At 58.9% G+C, this 15,199-nt stretch overlaps 1 protein-coding gene across 5 annotated transcripts in view; it reads right to left on the bottom strand.

The window, feature by feature from the left end:
• The window catches only part of FBLN1 (fibulin 1), a 117,220-nt gene that overhangs the window by 34,884 nt on the left and 67,137 nt on the right, over nucleotides 1-15,199 (bottom strand). For all 5 annotated transcript variants that reach the window (XM_035696264.2, XM_035696263.2, XM_025456542.3 and 2 more), the window contains 6 exons: nucleotides 10,123-10,266; nucleotides 9,188-9,316; nucleotides 8,383-8,508; nucleotides 5,736-5,855; nucleotides 4,844-4,975; nucleotides 3,145-3,268 (listed from right to left, as the gene is read on the bottom strand). In XM_035696264.2, the coding sequence (XP_035552157.1) occupies nucleotides 3,145-3,268; nucleotides 4,844-4,975; nucleotides 5,736-5,855; nucleotides 8,383-8,508; nucleotides 9,188-9,316; nucleotides 10,123-10,266 (775 nt within the window). The remainder of the gene's footprint in view (nucleotides 1-3,144; nucleotides 3,269-4,843; nucleotides 4,976-5,735; nucleotides 5,856-8,382; nucleotides 8,509-9,187; nucleotides 9,317-10,122; nucleotides 10,267-15,199) is intronic.

Raw genomic sequence — 15,199 nt, forward strand, 5'->3', positions numbered from 1 at the left:
TTACAAATTGCTTTCTGAAGGTCAGATGAGACATTCTTCATGAGAATTTTTGAGGAGGAAAAAAAGCTATAAAAATAGACAAAAAGTCCAGCCTGAGCAGTTAGTAGCGCTGGGACTAGCCAGTCCTTGCTTGGAGCTCTGGCCTGCATCCTGCCCAAGCTGGTTCAGAGGCTTGTCACTACGCTCACACTAGGCCAGGAGCTCCCGTGGTCCCCTCACTAGGAGGGGGCAGCTGGATAAGACCCTCCTATGGCCACTCAACTTGGGGTTCCAGCCCAGCTCCCCCTTCCTACGCTGGGCTCCTGGCTGGCCCACGATGCCCCACGGGGAGCAGCGAAGGACAAGACTGCAACCAGATGGATTTGTGTGTGCAGCAGTGACGGCCCCAACCACACAGCCCTGCAGGAGCCCGTGTCCCGTCACCCGCCTGAGGGCCTGACCACTCCACCAGCCGCAGTCAGGAGCGGCAGAGCCAGAGCAGCAAAGTCACCCCAAGGAGCCTCCGTGTTGGCTTTGCGGTGCCCCTGAGGCAGAGAAATGGCGTGGTTAGTGAGCATCCTCACTGCGACTTTTTCTGAGCATTGACTACATGCTGGCTGGCGCTGGGCTGGATGCCTGGAGCTCATTACCACTAATCCTCGCTAATCCTCAAGGCCTCACCGAGCAGGTGTTGCAGACAGACAGAGGGCCCCTGGGTGGCCAAGCCACTGACCTGAGGCCGCAGCGCCGGGGAGCAGGACAGCGAGGCTGGAAACCTGGAATCCCTGCCCCAGTTCTTCCCCTTTCTACGCAGCCTCTCAGGCCATGCCGGGACCCGGACACCAGGGGTATCACCCACCTTCCCTTCATCCATAAAAACTGTCTACCCACACCCCAGCGGGGCAGAACCCAGCGTGAGTGTTACGAGGGGGCTTTGCCCCACCATCACCCCTCAGCACCCATGACCCTGAGACGTCACCACCCCCCTTGCAGCTGGAGTGTGGAGGTCCTAAGAAGTCAAGAGACCCGGAATGGACTGAGCGGGAAGGCAAACCCAAGGGAACCCGACTCCAAGCCGGCATCTTCCCAGGATGCCCCAGCATCCCCACGAGGCTCCAGAACAGTCAGCGGGCTGGTGCACCAGGAGTTGGGGCAGACTCCGCGCAGCTCTCTGCTCTGCTCTGCTCTCACCACTGGGGGGCGCTGGCGAGCAGGACCGGGCATTAATCTTGGCCAGCTTCCTGGGAGGGGTGGCTTGGAGCCTCATCCTCCCCCTCGTGCCTGAATCCCAGTCCTGACTCACAGAAAGTGACGAGCCCCCTCGATATCAGGCCCGGGGACAGGGGTGGGGACAGATGGAGCCCTGGGGCACCAACCCCCTAGTGAGCACCACGTGGGTCCAGGTTCCCTGCGGAAACACTCCGCATCCTGGCTGTAAGCCCTTCGCCCCCCCTGTCCATAGGCCTACTTCAGTCCTGTCCCCCATGTCCCCCCACCCTGCCTCCCCGCCTAACTCAGCTCTTCCCTCCCCTTCTCTCTAGCATTGCCTACTGCAGGCACCCCACACCCCCCACCCCGGCCAGCCGGGAGCCCTGCTGCACCTGGGGGCCTCTGCTGTTCTGGCCTGTGCTCCTACTGGGCTCAGTGCCAGGGAATGGGGGGCCTTTGTGGGCCCACTCTGCGCCTGGACTCCGGCACATGGTATGCCCGCGGTCCCCAAACAAGTAGATGACTTTCTCCAGCACCGAGAAGCAGAGCCTTCCACGGCACACACCAACACGCACGGAGGAGCTGGGTCTGCCGATCTGGGCTGTGGCCTCGGCACACAGCGCCCACCCTCAGCCCTTGGGCTCAGGGGGTGTGCAGACGCCCCCAGGGCAGCCGCCTCCCACATGGGTCTCGTGGCTGTGCGTGAGTTACAAGTCCACGCCCAGGGCCGGCGGGTCTTCCAGAGCCCTCAAACCCAGACGCAGACACAGGGTCACAACACGGAACAGCAGCCCAGCCTCAAACTGAGGACACAACTTTCCCAGCAGTCAGAGGACTATCCCCGCCGCCCTCCGGACCTCTGTGTGACCCGCGAGGTCTCCGGAAGGCCGCACACCCGCAAACCCAGCTCTGGAGGGGCCCCTCCCTAACCGGGCGCAGGGAGGACCTGAGCGGTGGGCTTTCCAGGCGGACGGACACACCCGCACTGGGGCCGCGGAGCAGGCCCGCGGGGACAGCGAGGCCCGAGGATGAGCGCGCCGTCACCGGGAAGGGCCCAAAGGGCCACCGGGGAGATGGGCTCTCAGAGCATCTCCCGTTCTGGCATCCAGCAAGCCGGAGGCCCGGCCAGAACCACAGGCCAGGGTGGCCCCCCCCACAAGGCGGAGGAAGCGGACAGCGAGACCAGGGGCACCAGCCAAGGAGGTCCTGACCCCCGGCAGGAGCAGCAGACTGCAGGTCAAGAGGCCGAGTGGCGGTCAGCCTCGCTGGCTTGGAGCTTTCCAGGGGGCGGAGGGAGGGCTCACCCCTCCGTGCTCCGGAATCTGCCCCCCTGGAGAGCTCTTCCTGCAGCTACTGACCGGGGCACCAAGCACAACTCGCTGAATAAACGTAGGGGCAGGGTGGCCTGGAGGGAGACAGAGGGTCCTCCCCAGGTCCTGAGGAAGGGGCTTCCTGGACCCTCCGGCAGCCATCCCAGCGGCCTGGGAGGGAGGGACCTTACAGTGACATGACAACACTCAGCTTCAGGTTTGGGACATAGAACGTGAACAGAATCCGGCTTCTAAGAGGTGGGGTGGGGGGGATGGCCTACTGACGACGCCCCGGCAACCATGTCAGCTCACCCAGAACCAGCACCACCCTCATCTGGGTCAGAGCATGTCCCGACACCTGTGTCCTGCAGGTGAGGAAGCCAAGGCCCAGAGCGCTGCCCCGCGGCCCCGTCTTATCCTGGGCAACTAGAGGCCTGAGGGCTCCCTCCACGCACAGGGCAGGCCCACCCACCTTGACGTCACTCCGTGGCTCTACAGCCAGGCTGCTGGAGACTCGGGGTCCTCCAGTTTCCCGGGACCCCCGGGGGAGGGCACTGATCATGAACCGCCCTCCCCAGCCCGGAGCCGTGCCCCCTTCCCCGGAAGGCCGACGCAGGCAGACCGCGGTGGGGCCCGTGGGACTTACGTGTCTGCGGAGCGGCGGTAGTTCTTGGGGCACTCGAAGGCCAGGCAGCGGAAGCCCCCCTGGATGTTGAAGCAGGTCTCGTTGATGGAGCAATTGTGGATGCCGGTCACACACTCGTCGATGTCTGTGAGAGACCCCGAGGCGCCCAGTGAAGGCCGAGGCCGCCTGCGTGTCCCCATCTGCAGACGGGGAGCCTCCCACCCGCAGGACCGCACCGGCTGTTTCACCCCCAGGATCTGTCAGTGTTTATAGAGTTTTCACTTATTATTCATAGTTCGTGGGATGAGGGTGACAAGAACGGCCCTGGAAGTGCTTCGAGGAGTCCTGTCCTTTCTCCTAACGCTTCAATGGGCAATGCTATCATCGTCTCATTTTAGGGAGGAGCCCACAGAGGTTCGGTGACTCTCCTAAGGTCACACGTTCTGTAAGCGGCGCTGAACCCATGTGGGCTGGTGCCAGGGTCAGCACACCCTCCCCTCATGTGGGACTCGACGCATCCCAGTGGGGACATAGCAGAAGCCACCAGTCCCGCGGTACAGGGGAGGGGACTGGGATTCTACGGTGTGCTCGGGCCCAGGGTTGGGGAAGCTGGGGGCACCGTCCCGAGAGGACCCAGGACAGCGGGAGCAGCCCCACGCTGGGGTCTGGGGGACACCACCCAGCCTGGGAAGCATCTGTGAAGTGATGCCAGATGCCTCATCCTGGTGGCAAAAACAACACTCCTAATCTCAAAGGCTGAGGTTCAGGAATGTGTTTCTGCCGGGCTTGGCAGAACCCCAGGCTGTGGTGAGGGAGGCCAGCCAGGAGCAAGGAAGTCATCTCCTCCGCCAGAAAGGCGAAAACAAAGTGACTTCCATCCAGCGCTGTGGGCGAGCGGAGTGGGTCCCTCCCAGGAAGGGCCACAGCTCCTGCCTGCCTTTGATCAAAGTCCCCTACTTCACCACCAGGGTTGACAAGTGCAGACCCCAGGCCCTCAGGAGCCTCTGGGTCGACGGTCCTGTGTCGGGGGCTGGTGAGGAAGGGGCCGACAGACCCAGCCTCCATGACTGAGCTCCTGGGGCCGTCCCCGGATCCGTCCCAGGCCCTTCATCCACACGAGTATCTACTCAGCACCCCCTCTCGCTTATCGAAGGGCTCAGTCACAGGGCCCGCGATGCCCCCTAGAGTGCTGGGAGCGGGGTACAGGGGGCTGCCACTGGCCCCCTCGTTTAGCCCACGCTGGAGCCAACCCACAGCCCCAGTAGGGCCCTCATGGCCTCAGAGCTCAGCACTATAGAGACTCAGGGCTGCTGCCCACCAGAACGCACCCATCCCCTGCCTGGGCCCTGCTCTGCTCCCAGCAAGTCGAGTGGGCGCGTGAAAGTTTGAACAAGCAGCTCCGTGCTGTGGAATGGGGTCTTCTGGGCACCAAGTTCCCACTTCCTCCTTGGCTGGAATCTCCCTAAAGGCTGTCATCCCCTGTCCTGGTCCCTGGGGGGCTGCTGAAGGCCTGGCCGGGGAGTCAGAACCCACTGGAGACAGATGTGCCAGGTCTGGGAGACCAGGGGTGTGTGGACCCCAGAACACACGTGGGATGCAGAGGCCTCCTTTCCCCCTCCCAGTTGCACCCCGTCTGTGGTGTGGCCCCTGGGTCAGGGAAGTGCAACCCCCTGGGCTGGGGGCTGCCCCAGCGACCCCCCAGGGGTTCCACAGTGCTCACCTTGGCAGTTGCGGCCGTTGGGGGCCAGCCTGTATCCAGATGAAGGGCAGCTGCACTGGAAGCTTCCAGGGATGTTGATGCAGCGATAAGAGCAGATATGGCCACCAGTGGGCAGGGCGCACTCGTCAATGTCTGTGACAGCAGAGCCCACCCTTAGTGTCCTGTGTGGACCCCGGCTGGGCTACATTCCCAACAGGGGGCAGGTCGAGGCCTGGGACGGTAGCCAAGTGGAGCACCTGGGACACGGGAAGCCTCAAAGTGCTGGGCGGCCTCGGAAGCCCTTACGCCAGAGAAGGGAAGGGCCTCGCCTAGGGTCACACAGCAAGTTCCTGGTGTGAAGTACGCACAGGTGGGGAAGGAGGCAGACTGGCGGCTGAGGGAGGGAAAGGCCCAGGGCTTCAGGAGAGCTCATAGGACAAATGTGCTAATAAAAAATACACCTGCCAGGAAAAGATAGGAACCCCAATAGCAGGTGTCCCTGAAGCACCTACGCTGCACCTGAAACCATACAAAGCTTTCCTGGTTTAATCCTCTGACAGCCTGGTGGGTCTGGAGTCAGCCCTCAGACAGCAGGGGAGGGATGGCCCCAGCCAAGGACAAGCAGAGTCCGGAGTCACGCGTGCGGCTGGCCCTGAGCCTCCACCTTGTGCCCGGGTCACCACCACCAGGCCCTATCACGTGCGGTTCCTGCCCCGTGCAGGTCAAGGTCCCGGCATGCACTTCGATCCCCAGTTACGTGTCTGCTATTTCCTAAACCTCACTCTCAATGACTTATTTGTATCCAAACAAATCTCAGTTGGACAGGGAAAAACCCTCACCACCCGCCAGCCTGGAAGGGCGTTAAGTCGAAGGGGGTGGGTGATCTCCCCTCTGCCGAGTGGGGCACCCTCACCTTCGCAGGTGACCCCGTCCACGTCACTCAGCTGGTAGCCTCGCCGGCAGTAGCACTGGTAGGAGCCGTACACGTTGGCACACTCCTGGCTGCAAGGACTGCTGCTGCATTCATTCACGTCTGAAAACGAGAGGGTCCCCGAGGTCACCGCCCGATGACCCAGCCTGGCCCCTGGCAGGGCTGTAAGCACAGCACCTCCCTCAAGCTAACACAGAGGAAGGGCCAGAGGTCCTGAGGTCGGGGCTGGGGGCCTGTCTGGGGTCGCCCCATGGGAAAGAGCTTCCTTCTCAGTCCCCTGTGGTTGATGGATCTGGAACCTCTCATCAGGATGACAGTAGAGCCTCCGTCTCGGTTCCTCCAGTGGGGTCCTGTGGGGCCACTGCCAGGTCAGTTCTGGCCCTCAAATGGAGATCCGATCGCGGCCCTCCCCACTTCACCTCTGCAGAGAGGGAGGCCTGGGCAAGCAGCCGATGTGCCAATATTCCCAACACTCCAATACCTGGCGCTCGCCAGGCTACTCAGCAGCTCTGGGCTTCGGCTCGTCTGTTCCCTTCCCTTAGAGCAGGGATCAGCACACATCTGGCCCACCGCTTGGTTTTGTAAATAGTTTTATTGGCACACAGCCACGCTCACTCATATAGCCCGATCTGTGGCTGCTCTTGCACTGCAGCCACAGAGGTGAGTAGGTGCGACAGACTGCAGCCAGCAGAGCCAAAATCAGTTACTATGTGGCTTTTAGAGAATTTTTTTTTTTTTTTTTTGCCAACCTCTGGCCTAGAAGGCCCTACTCACATGCATTTATGGCTAACCCCTAGCAGGGCAGGAGGGGCGAGCAGCTGAGAATGTCCATTGGCCTCTCACCCGGTGTTTTATCCTGCTGCACCCCCGGTGCCCAGCCTGGCTGCCAGCTGTTCACCCGGTTCCCTGCTTACCTCTGACCCCGTGTGGCTTCTCGCCACAGCCTAGACACTCCCTGAAGGCAGGAACCACATTCTCACTACACACCCTGTTGGGTGTGCTTTATAAATGCTTAGGGGATGACAGGGCACAGCTGGCCAGGCCCTGGTTCTCTGTCCTTACTGTTGCCACTAATGTAGACATGAGTGTGTCCTTTGCAGTCCACTTAGGAAGAGGAACAGCATAAGCCATGAACGATTACAGCAAGAGCACCAGTGGTCTCCACAGCTGGCACTTTGTGTCAGCGCAGGTCACTGGGATGAGCTCTTCACAGGCTTCATCCTCATGCCTCCCAATAACATGGGTCCTGCCACCCCGACTGGGGTCCCAGATGAGGACACTGGGGCCCAGAAACACCGAGGTACTTCTTAACCCAAGCTAGGGTTTTGAACCCAAGCTCTAGGGAGACTGTCACCCCCCCATGCGTGAATCTGTTTCCTTGCTGATACGTGTGCATTGGGTCTGGTTCTTGGGGACAGATTCTAAACTCTTGGAGGGACTCTCGGGCCCAGGATCCTGTCATACTGTCCACCCTTCCATCTGGGTGCATCTGGGCCTATCGGACTTTTGTGATCGTCCTGCCAAGTGTCCAGGGGGAGGGGATTGCTGAGGGCTGTCAAAGCTCTGACCTCAGAACCTCATCCCCGTAGAACATGTGACACCTGTTGAGCACCTACTGCATGCCAGGCCCTGTGCTGAATGCACGTGATGTCAGCTCAGTCCAACCCCAGAGGAGGCTGGTGCTGTGTGATCACCCGAAGACTCTGCTTGAACAACTCTGCCCAACCCCCCACCCAGCGGCCAGAGAGACCCGACTGCACTTTACCATTACGGCTTCTACCGGCCCGAGAGGGGTGCCTGGGATGATGACCTCAGACCCCTGAGAGGCCCGCCTGGGAAAGGTCAGCGCTGCCCAAAGATACTCGGCGCTCCAGCCAACACCTGACTACACACCCTGGCCTCCCTTGTTTCTTGCAAGTATTTACTTTGGAAAACTTGCAAATGTAAAGCCTTTCTTTGTTCCTTTGAGATGTATCCTCTGCACCCAAGAGTCTTTCTCCAGGGACACAGGTGCCATGCCTTGGAGATGCGATCATCAAGGAGGGTAGGCCCCCATCTCCCAGTCTCTGTGGGAGGGTAGGAGTCACTTAGCAGGTGCAGCTAGCCTAAATAGGCTGCGCCCCACTTGGCATCCTGCAGCACTTCCCCTCGGCTCGCCCCAGCATCTAAAAAGCCTCCTGCCTTTGGCTTCTGCATGGCTGAGATGGATTGACACTGATGTCTCTCTGCGACTGCAACGAGGAGGAAAACCCGACTTTCCAACTTACTTGAAAATCTGACCTATCAACCCCATTTCTCCTGTTAGGACACAGAGGCAGCCACTCCCCATGGTCACGTGAATACAGGGTGGGAGGTCAGATGCCTCCAGATCGCACACTCTTAGCCACGGCCCACACAGTCTCTTTGGGTTATTGATCCCCATGTGCGCGGCCCTGGGCATGTGCCACCAGGCACTCGGGGGCCAGGAGCGGCAGGTGAGGAGTCGTCGCTGACAAGCCAGCTTTTACAGGCGATTTCCCCACCAGGTGTCATGTAGTATGTCCTTGGGAAACAAACCTGAGTCTGTCCCTATGTGTCTGCAGGTGGAGCGGGGTCCCGGGCCCCCCCCATCCCACCTGCACAGCCTCACCTTCGCACGACCGGCCGTCTGCAGAGAGCCGGAAGCCCACGGTGCAGCTGCAGAAGTAGGAGCCTGGCGTGTTCTCGCACTTGTGGCCGCACAGGCGCCCAGGGTAGCGCCGACACTCGTTGATGTCTGTAATGGGGCAGGCGGGCTGGCTCAGGGCAGCGCCCAACCTGCCGCAGTGCCCCCCACTGCCTCTGCTCACCACCTCCATCCCCCACCTCCCGTGGCCCCACCTTGGGCAGAGTAACCTGTCCCAAGCCCGTGGCAAGTCAGCAGGGGAGCTGGGGCCACATGCGGCCTCCCTGTCCACCTGACGTGCCCACCTGCCCATTCTCTACCCCAAAGCCCCAAAAGGGGGGTCCGCTGGGGTCTGACATGGGGCTCTGGGGCGGTGGGCAGGGCAGCTGCCAGCCTTCCCGAGCAGCCTGGATTGGGGATGGCAGGTGCCGGCCAGCACGGCCTCTGTCCCTGATCCTGGAGGTCAGGCCACCATACCACCTTTGGTTCTTTTGTTGTGGGCTATACACAGAGCCCCCAGCCCTGGGGGTGAGCAGTGACTCTGGGAAATCCCTAATGCTTCTGGACATGTGTAGAGCAGGCTTGCAGGTCTTGGGTCAAGCAGAGCACCTGCTGTACAGGTGGGAGGCAGCTCACACCTGGGGGCACAGCAGCAGGGCTGGAACCAGAGGGGGGGCGTCCTGTGACATGGGATCTGTTCTCTGGGGCTGCCGTGCCAGGACTTCTCAGGTGAGGCACGGACTATGGTCACCCCAGGGGGGCCACCTGGCCTGCGGGGAAACCCACGTACCCACGCACGTCCTGCTGATGCCATCGAAATAGTATCCAGCCTTGCACTCACAACGGAAACTTCCAGGGGAGTTCACACACAGGTGCCCTGGCCCACAAGGCTCAGAGGGTGCTGCACACTCATCCACATCTTGCAAAAGAGAAGGACACATTGAAAAACGTTTAGTGTGGGGATCCCCCCTCCCCTCGAAGATGATACGAAAGGAAGACAAGAAAGCAGCAAACTGAGATGTACACTGACAGCAGCATTATTTATTCTTCAGCATGTCACAGAGTGCCTACTGTGTGACCCAGATGCAGCCCCTACCCTCGGGAGCCTCCTGCTCCAGGTGGCCAGCAGTGGCCCTAGCTAAGGCAGGAAGTGCCCAGTGACCAGGAGAGATGCTAGGGAAGTGCTCTGGGAGGCATAGGGAGAAAGACTCCTTCCCACTAGCAGGGATCTGGATCTAGCAGGAATCTGGATGGAAAGGAATGTAGCAGCAGGTGGGCAGAGGGAATGATGGAAACGCAGAAAACCACCCAGAGAGGAAAGGGCAGGGCTCATTTAAGGAGCAGCAAGGCCTATGTCATCTGAATTATAAGGTTTGTGAAGTTGGGGCCACCTCAGGGAACTAAATTCTAAGCAGAGAACTTCTATGCTCTGTCTCTCACCAGTGGGGACTGTGGGCTGGGGGGCACAAGGGAGATTGCAGCTCAGGACACCTCAGACAGACTGAAAGGGACAAGGCGGGGGGCAGTGGTAGGCTGGCATCCTACTGCAATAGTCCAAGCAATGGATGATAAAGGTTTATGCTTGGAGATGAGCGATGGGATGGATGGACAGGTGGAAACAGCTTCGCTTTGGGGAACCCCCTCTCCCCATCCAGAGAAGGGAGGGGTGCATTGGGAGCAGTTAGAAAGGCTGATTTCAGATTGGTTTCCTTTTTTAATACCAACCAACACAGCGGGTTCCCTCCTCGTTGAGATGGTAGCCACGGCCACAGTTGGGCACGTTCTTCTGGCATGTGTAGGAGCCCTCCGTGTTGATGCATGTCTGCCCAACGGGGCACGGGGCACTGATACTTAGACACTCATTGATATCTACAGCGGGGAAGATTGAGACAACGTGGTTAAACACGGAGGGCTCCAAAACCCAACCACTGGATCTCCAAAAAACCCCATGTCCCCCCTCGCTGCAAAACCACACACAGAGGCACTATACGCGGCCTCCCAACTGGCTCCCGGATCTCGCCCACACACGCCAGCTTAAATACCACCTGCCTGGGCCACCTCCTTGCTCCTAAACCTTCTTTCCTTGCACCAGATCTGGGGCCGCCCGCCTGCCTCCTCTCAGGCCTGCCCACGATCGCGTGGCTACGTCCCTTCTGAATCCCACAGGACTCAATGTCTACACCACCGACTTGGCAATTGGGGCACCACCCTGTATTCACTCACTCCCACGCTGGGTTCAGGGAGACAGAGGTGGCCGTACCCTCGCCCCTGTGAGGTTCTGGGCTCCTCCGACGCCCGGCCCGGCCCCACCCGGCTTCGGCCTCACTCTGGCCAGTAGCTCCTGCAGCCAGGCTTGGGCCTTTATAGCATACCCACGGCTCCCGGGCAGGCCCCCCAGGCCCCACATCTCACGGTCCCCACCTGGGAAGCCATGTGCCCCGTCTCCCTGGGAAACACGTCTACAGCTCGAGTGCCACTTCCTCGAGACCCCTTCCTGCCTGGACCCTCTGATCTGGGCCCCTCGGGCCCGAGCTGACCTGGGCCCACCCGGGAGGGGCTGCTGGCCCCACATTCAGGGCACAGCCCTCTCCCTCCATGACTGCACCTGCCTGGGTGGGGCGTTCACCTCTGCAGAGCACACGGCTAGTGAGCACCAACCAGTGCACATACGAGGATAACTGTTCGCTCCAGTTCCAATTTGTGCCACAAAACCACGCCTGGGCGGCTTAGTCGGTTAAGCGTCTGACTCTTGACTTCAGCCCAGGTCATGATCTCAGCGTCCTGGGATCGAGCCCCAACTCAGGCTCCACGCTCAGCAGGGCGGTCTGCTTGAGAGTCTCTCTCTCCCACTCCATCTGCCCTGCCCCCTGCTCAGGGTCTCCACCCCCCTCTTTCTCTCTCAACCAACAATAACAAAAAACCACAGAGGCTGAACTTCTCACTAGGGGGAGACTTCTCAAAGGACTGCTCTTTTTAACAGTCCCCTTGCTCAGACACCTACAAGGCCCCTAGGGGACCAAGGACCAAGAGGAGCGAGTGATGGTACAAGGGCCTGAGCTGAAGTCGAAAACAAGGATCAGCTGTACCTCCCTGCCACACCCCACCCTCCTGGGACGGTCCGTGACCAGCTGCATCCCCCCTCCAGTCAGCCTTCTTGCACTGGTGCAGCACTTAACAGTTTACACGAGCCTTTCGGTTCTGCCTGCCGTCGCCTGCCACAGCTGGCCTGCGAGTCAGGCAGGGCCAGGATTCTTTTTTTTTTTTAAGATTTCATATATTTATTCATGAGAGACACAGAGAGAGAGAGAGGCAGAGACACAGGCAGAGGGAGAAGCAGGCTCCCTGCGGGGAGCCTGACATGGGACTCGATCCCGGGTCTCCAGGATCACACCCTGGGCTGAAGGCGGCGCTAAACCACTGAGCCAACAGGGCTGCCCAGGGCCAGGATTCTTATCTGCATTTTATACACAAGGCAACTCCGCAAGCACGAGGGTGAGCTCAGGGCCCACTCGGCTCTAGAACCGTGAGTCCAGCCCTCAAATCAGGGGTCGGGAAGCTACAGCTGCCAGCCAAATCCAGCCCCGCCGCTGACTGTTTTTGTCAATAAAGCTTTACTGGAAGCCAGCCACGCTCGTTCTTTTACATACTGTCTACAGCTGTTCTCACGAGCTGCGCCAGAGACCCTCTAGCACACGAGGCTGGTCCTATTTAGCCCTTTACAGAAAAAAAAACTTGTGTCGAGATTAAATACAGTGTTTAGCAGCAATGGGACTGCCTTCCCTCTAAGCCTTGCACTCGCCTTTCAGGTCTACAGCTCCCAAACTCTGCCCCAGGACCTGTGAGTGTCCCAAGACAGAGTGGGCCACGTGCGGGAGGCCCACGCTCTGGCCCTTTCTGTTGTCCTAACACAGAAAGGAAGACGGTGGGCACTGATCAGAAAATCCGAAGAAACAGGAAAAAGAAAACCAACAAAGACGGGATCGCCTCAAGGACCTCAGCAAACAAACCTCAAGGTTCTAGAACATTCTATGTCTTCTAATAAGGAAAGAGGGCTCTGCCTTCTCAGAGGCTGGCCATCCTGGTGCGGGCCCCCCTGGGCAGAGCTCTGCAGCTGCCGGGCTGGCTGCTGGTGGCTGGAGGGGAACAAACAGGCCTGTGGGGCACCAGGGGCGGTCCTGGAAATTCCAGGAAGATGGATTTGGCTACCTGTGAGGTCAGAGCTTCCCAGCACATCACACTGTTCTGGGGGGGAGTGAGGGTGCCATTGGCGGAGGTGTGCAAGCAGAAGACCAGGATGCACACAGGAGGGGAAGTGAAACCAGCCTTCTATCTTGACACTGTTTCCTCATAAAGAAGTATTTGGGATGAGTCAGTTTATTTAAAAAAAGACGACGTAAAGGTACTGGCATAAAATGTCGAAGTATGTTCTAAGGGATGAGAGGAAACAAGTGGCAGATCAGTCTGGTCCCATTTCCTTTCCTTTTTTTTTTTTAAGATTGTATTTATTCATGAGAAACACAGACAAGAGGCAGAGACACAGCCTCTCTCTCTCTCTCTGTGTGACTATCATAAATAAATAAATAATTAAAAAAAAAAAAAGAGTCAGAGACACAGGCAGAGGGAGAAGCAGGCTCCCCGTGGGGACCCCAATGTGGGACTCGATCCCAGGACCCCGTGATCATGTCCTGAGCCAAAGGTAGACGCTCCATCGCTGAGCCTCCCAGGCGTCCCAGTCTGGTCCCATAGTCATCAGAAACAAAGTTTTGGGAGAGCAGGAGCCCAGAAGGGCACAGACACTGCTTAGCAAGAAACTTATCCATTCTGCACTTTGAGTTTTGCTTGCACTTTTGTAAATGAAGATATATATATATATATATAACTTTCAAAAAAATTTAAAGAAAGAATCCTGAGTTTGGTTGCAAGGACTGTGGGTGATGTAAGGGGGGCCGCCCCAGGGCTGAGACGAGGGGCACCTCATGGCTGGTTTGCAGACCCTCCAAATAACCAGATACTGGCAGGGGGTGAGGGGGGCTTCTTCGGGGCTTTGTTTAGCTCTCCCAGGCTCTCCCTGCATCTAGGGGAGGACACCGAGGGGACTGTCCCCTCCCACTACGTATCTCACACCTTGTCCCTGCACAGTCTGCACCCCTGTGGAGGGGGAGGTGGGGGGGCACGCCGGGACTTGCAAATGTTCCTTCCCTCTTTGTGGAAATCTGGGCTGATTTTTGCCATGAGTCAGGGTTTCCGTCCTGAACAGATGCCAGCCTCCTCGGCGGAGCCCCCTCCAAGGCCCTACAAGTCTGGGCAGGACCCTCCTCCCTGCTGGCCCCAGGGAAGGCCGTCAGCCTCCTGCTCACTGGTCCCCTGAGCTGGGTGACGACAGCCCCGCCAGCAGGAGGCTGGCCACGGACCAACCCCAGCTGAGCAGAGCTCCCCCCATGGCTCCGACGCCTCCCCACCCTCCCCACACCGGGTGACAGGGGAGCTTTAAAGACGCAGGTTGGGGTAGGGTTCTCAGGAGACCCCTGTCCAAGTGGGGGGGGGGGGGTCACTGTTCTATTTGTCTTTATTTTTTTTTTCTACTTGTCTTTAGCCCAGGGTGGTTAAAAGAATTAAAACAAACAAACAAACAAAAAAAAAAAAACACGAGTCCAAACTACCATTTCAAATCAAAAATCAATACAGAGGGACACCCAGGTGGCTCAGTGGTTGAGCATCTGCTTTCAGCTCAGGGCGTGATCCTGGGGTCCCGGGATAGAGTCCCATGTAGGGCTCCCTGCATGGAGCCTGCTTCTCCCTCTGCCTGTGTCTCTGCCTCTTTCTATGTCTCTCATGAATAAATAAATAAAATCTTTACAACAAAAAAAATCAATACTGATTTCTCTGAGAGTGGACGGGCTGGACCTAAGACAGAAGCCCCCCATCCCACGGTCACGGAGCTGCCAACCTCTCGTGGGGGGCGGGTAACGGGGCAGCGCCAGGGAGGCTGGGTTCTAACTGGTGGCGTCTGCCACTCTCAGGACCTAGAAGCTTCTGCTGAGCAGAGGCCAAGGCCAGGCCGGCCAATCTGGACGCAAATGCCCACGGCAAACGGTGACGGAGCAGGTGGCTAGCCGGGGTGAGTCCAGGAGGAAGAGGAGCCACCTGCCGGGTGCAGCACAGGCACCGTGTCCACCCAGCTCCCCGCCCTCCCGCGTCCACTAATCTACAGCATCCACACCGGATTCTCCTTCATTCCACATCAGTCTTCCTCTGACATCAACACAGTAGTCGTGTGTGTTTGTGGGGAGACATAACATCTGCCATCTTTGCAATTTTTAACAGTGCAGACAGGTGGCATTAACTACGTTCACGCTGTCGAGCGACCATCCCCACCATCCAACCAGGCCGCGTTTGTATTTTCCCGGCTGACACCCCGGCCCCATAGACACCGGCTCCCTGCGCCCCTGCCCCAGCCCCCCCAGCTCCGCCTCTTCTCTGCACCACCTCTGGGAACCTGACTACTAATACGGAGTATTCGTTACAGCCAATATCCCAGGCACTTCGCAACCATCTCGTTTGATCCTTGCCTCAAGCCTCGCAGGCAGATATGATTATTCCCATTTTATAAAGACAGAAATTCAGGGTCAGAGGAAGGAAGTAAATGGCTTTGCGTCATTCAGTTCTAAACCAGGTGTCTCTGGGACACCCAGGTGGCTCAGCGGTTGGGGGTCCGCCTTTGACTCAGGTCCTGGGATCGAGTCCCGCATTGGGCTCCCCACAGGGAGCCTGCTTCTCCTTCTGCCTGTGTCTCTGCCTCTCT

The sequence above is a fragment of the Canis lupus genome, chromosome 10, assembly GCF_003254725.2.
Source record: "Canis lupus dingo isolate Sandy chromosome 10, ASM325472v2, whole genome shotgun sequence".
Lineage (NCBI taxonomy): Eukaryota > Metazoa > Chordata > Mammalia > Carnivora > Canidae > Canis > Canis lupus.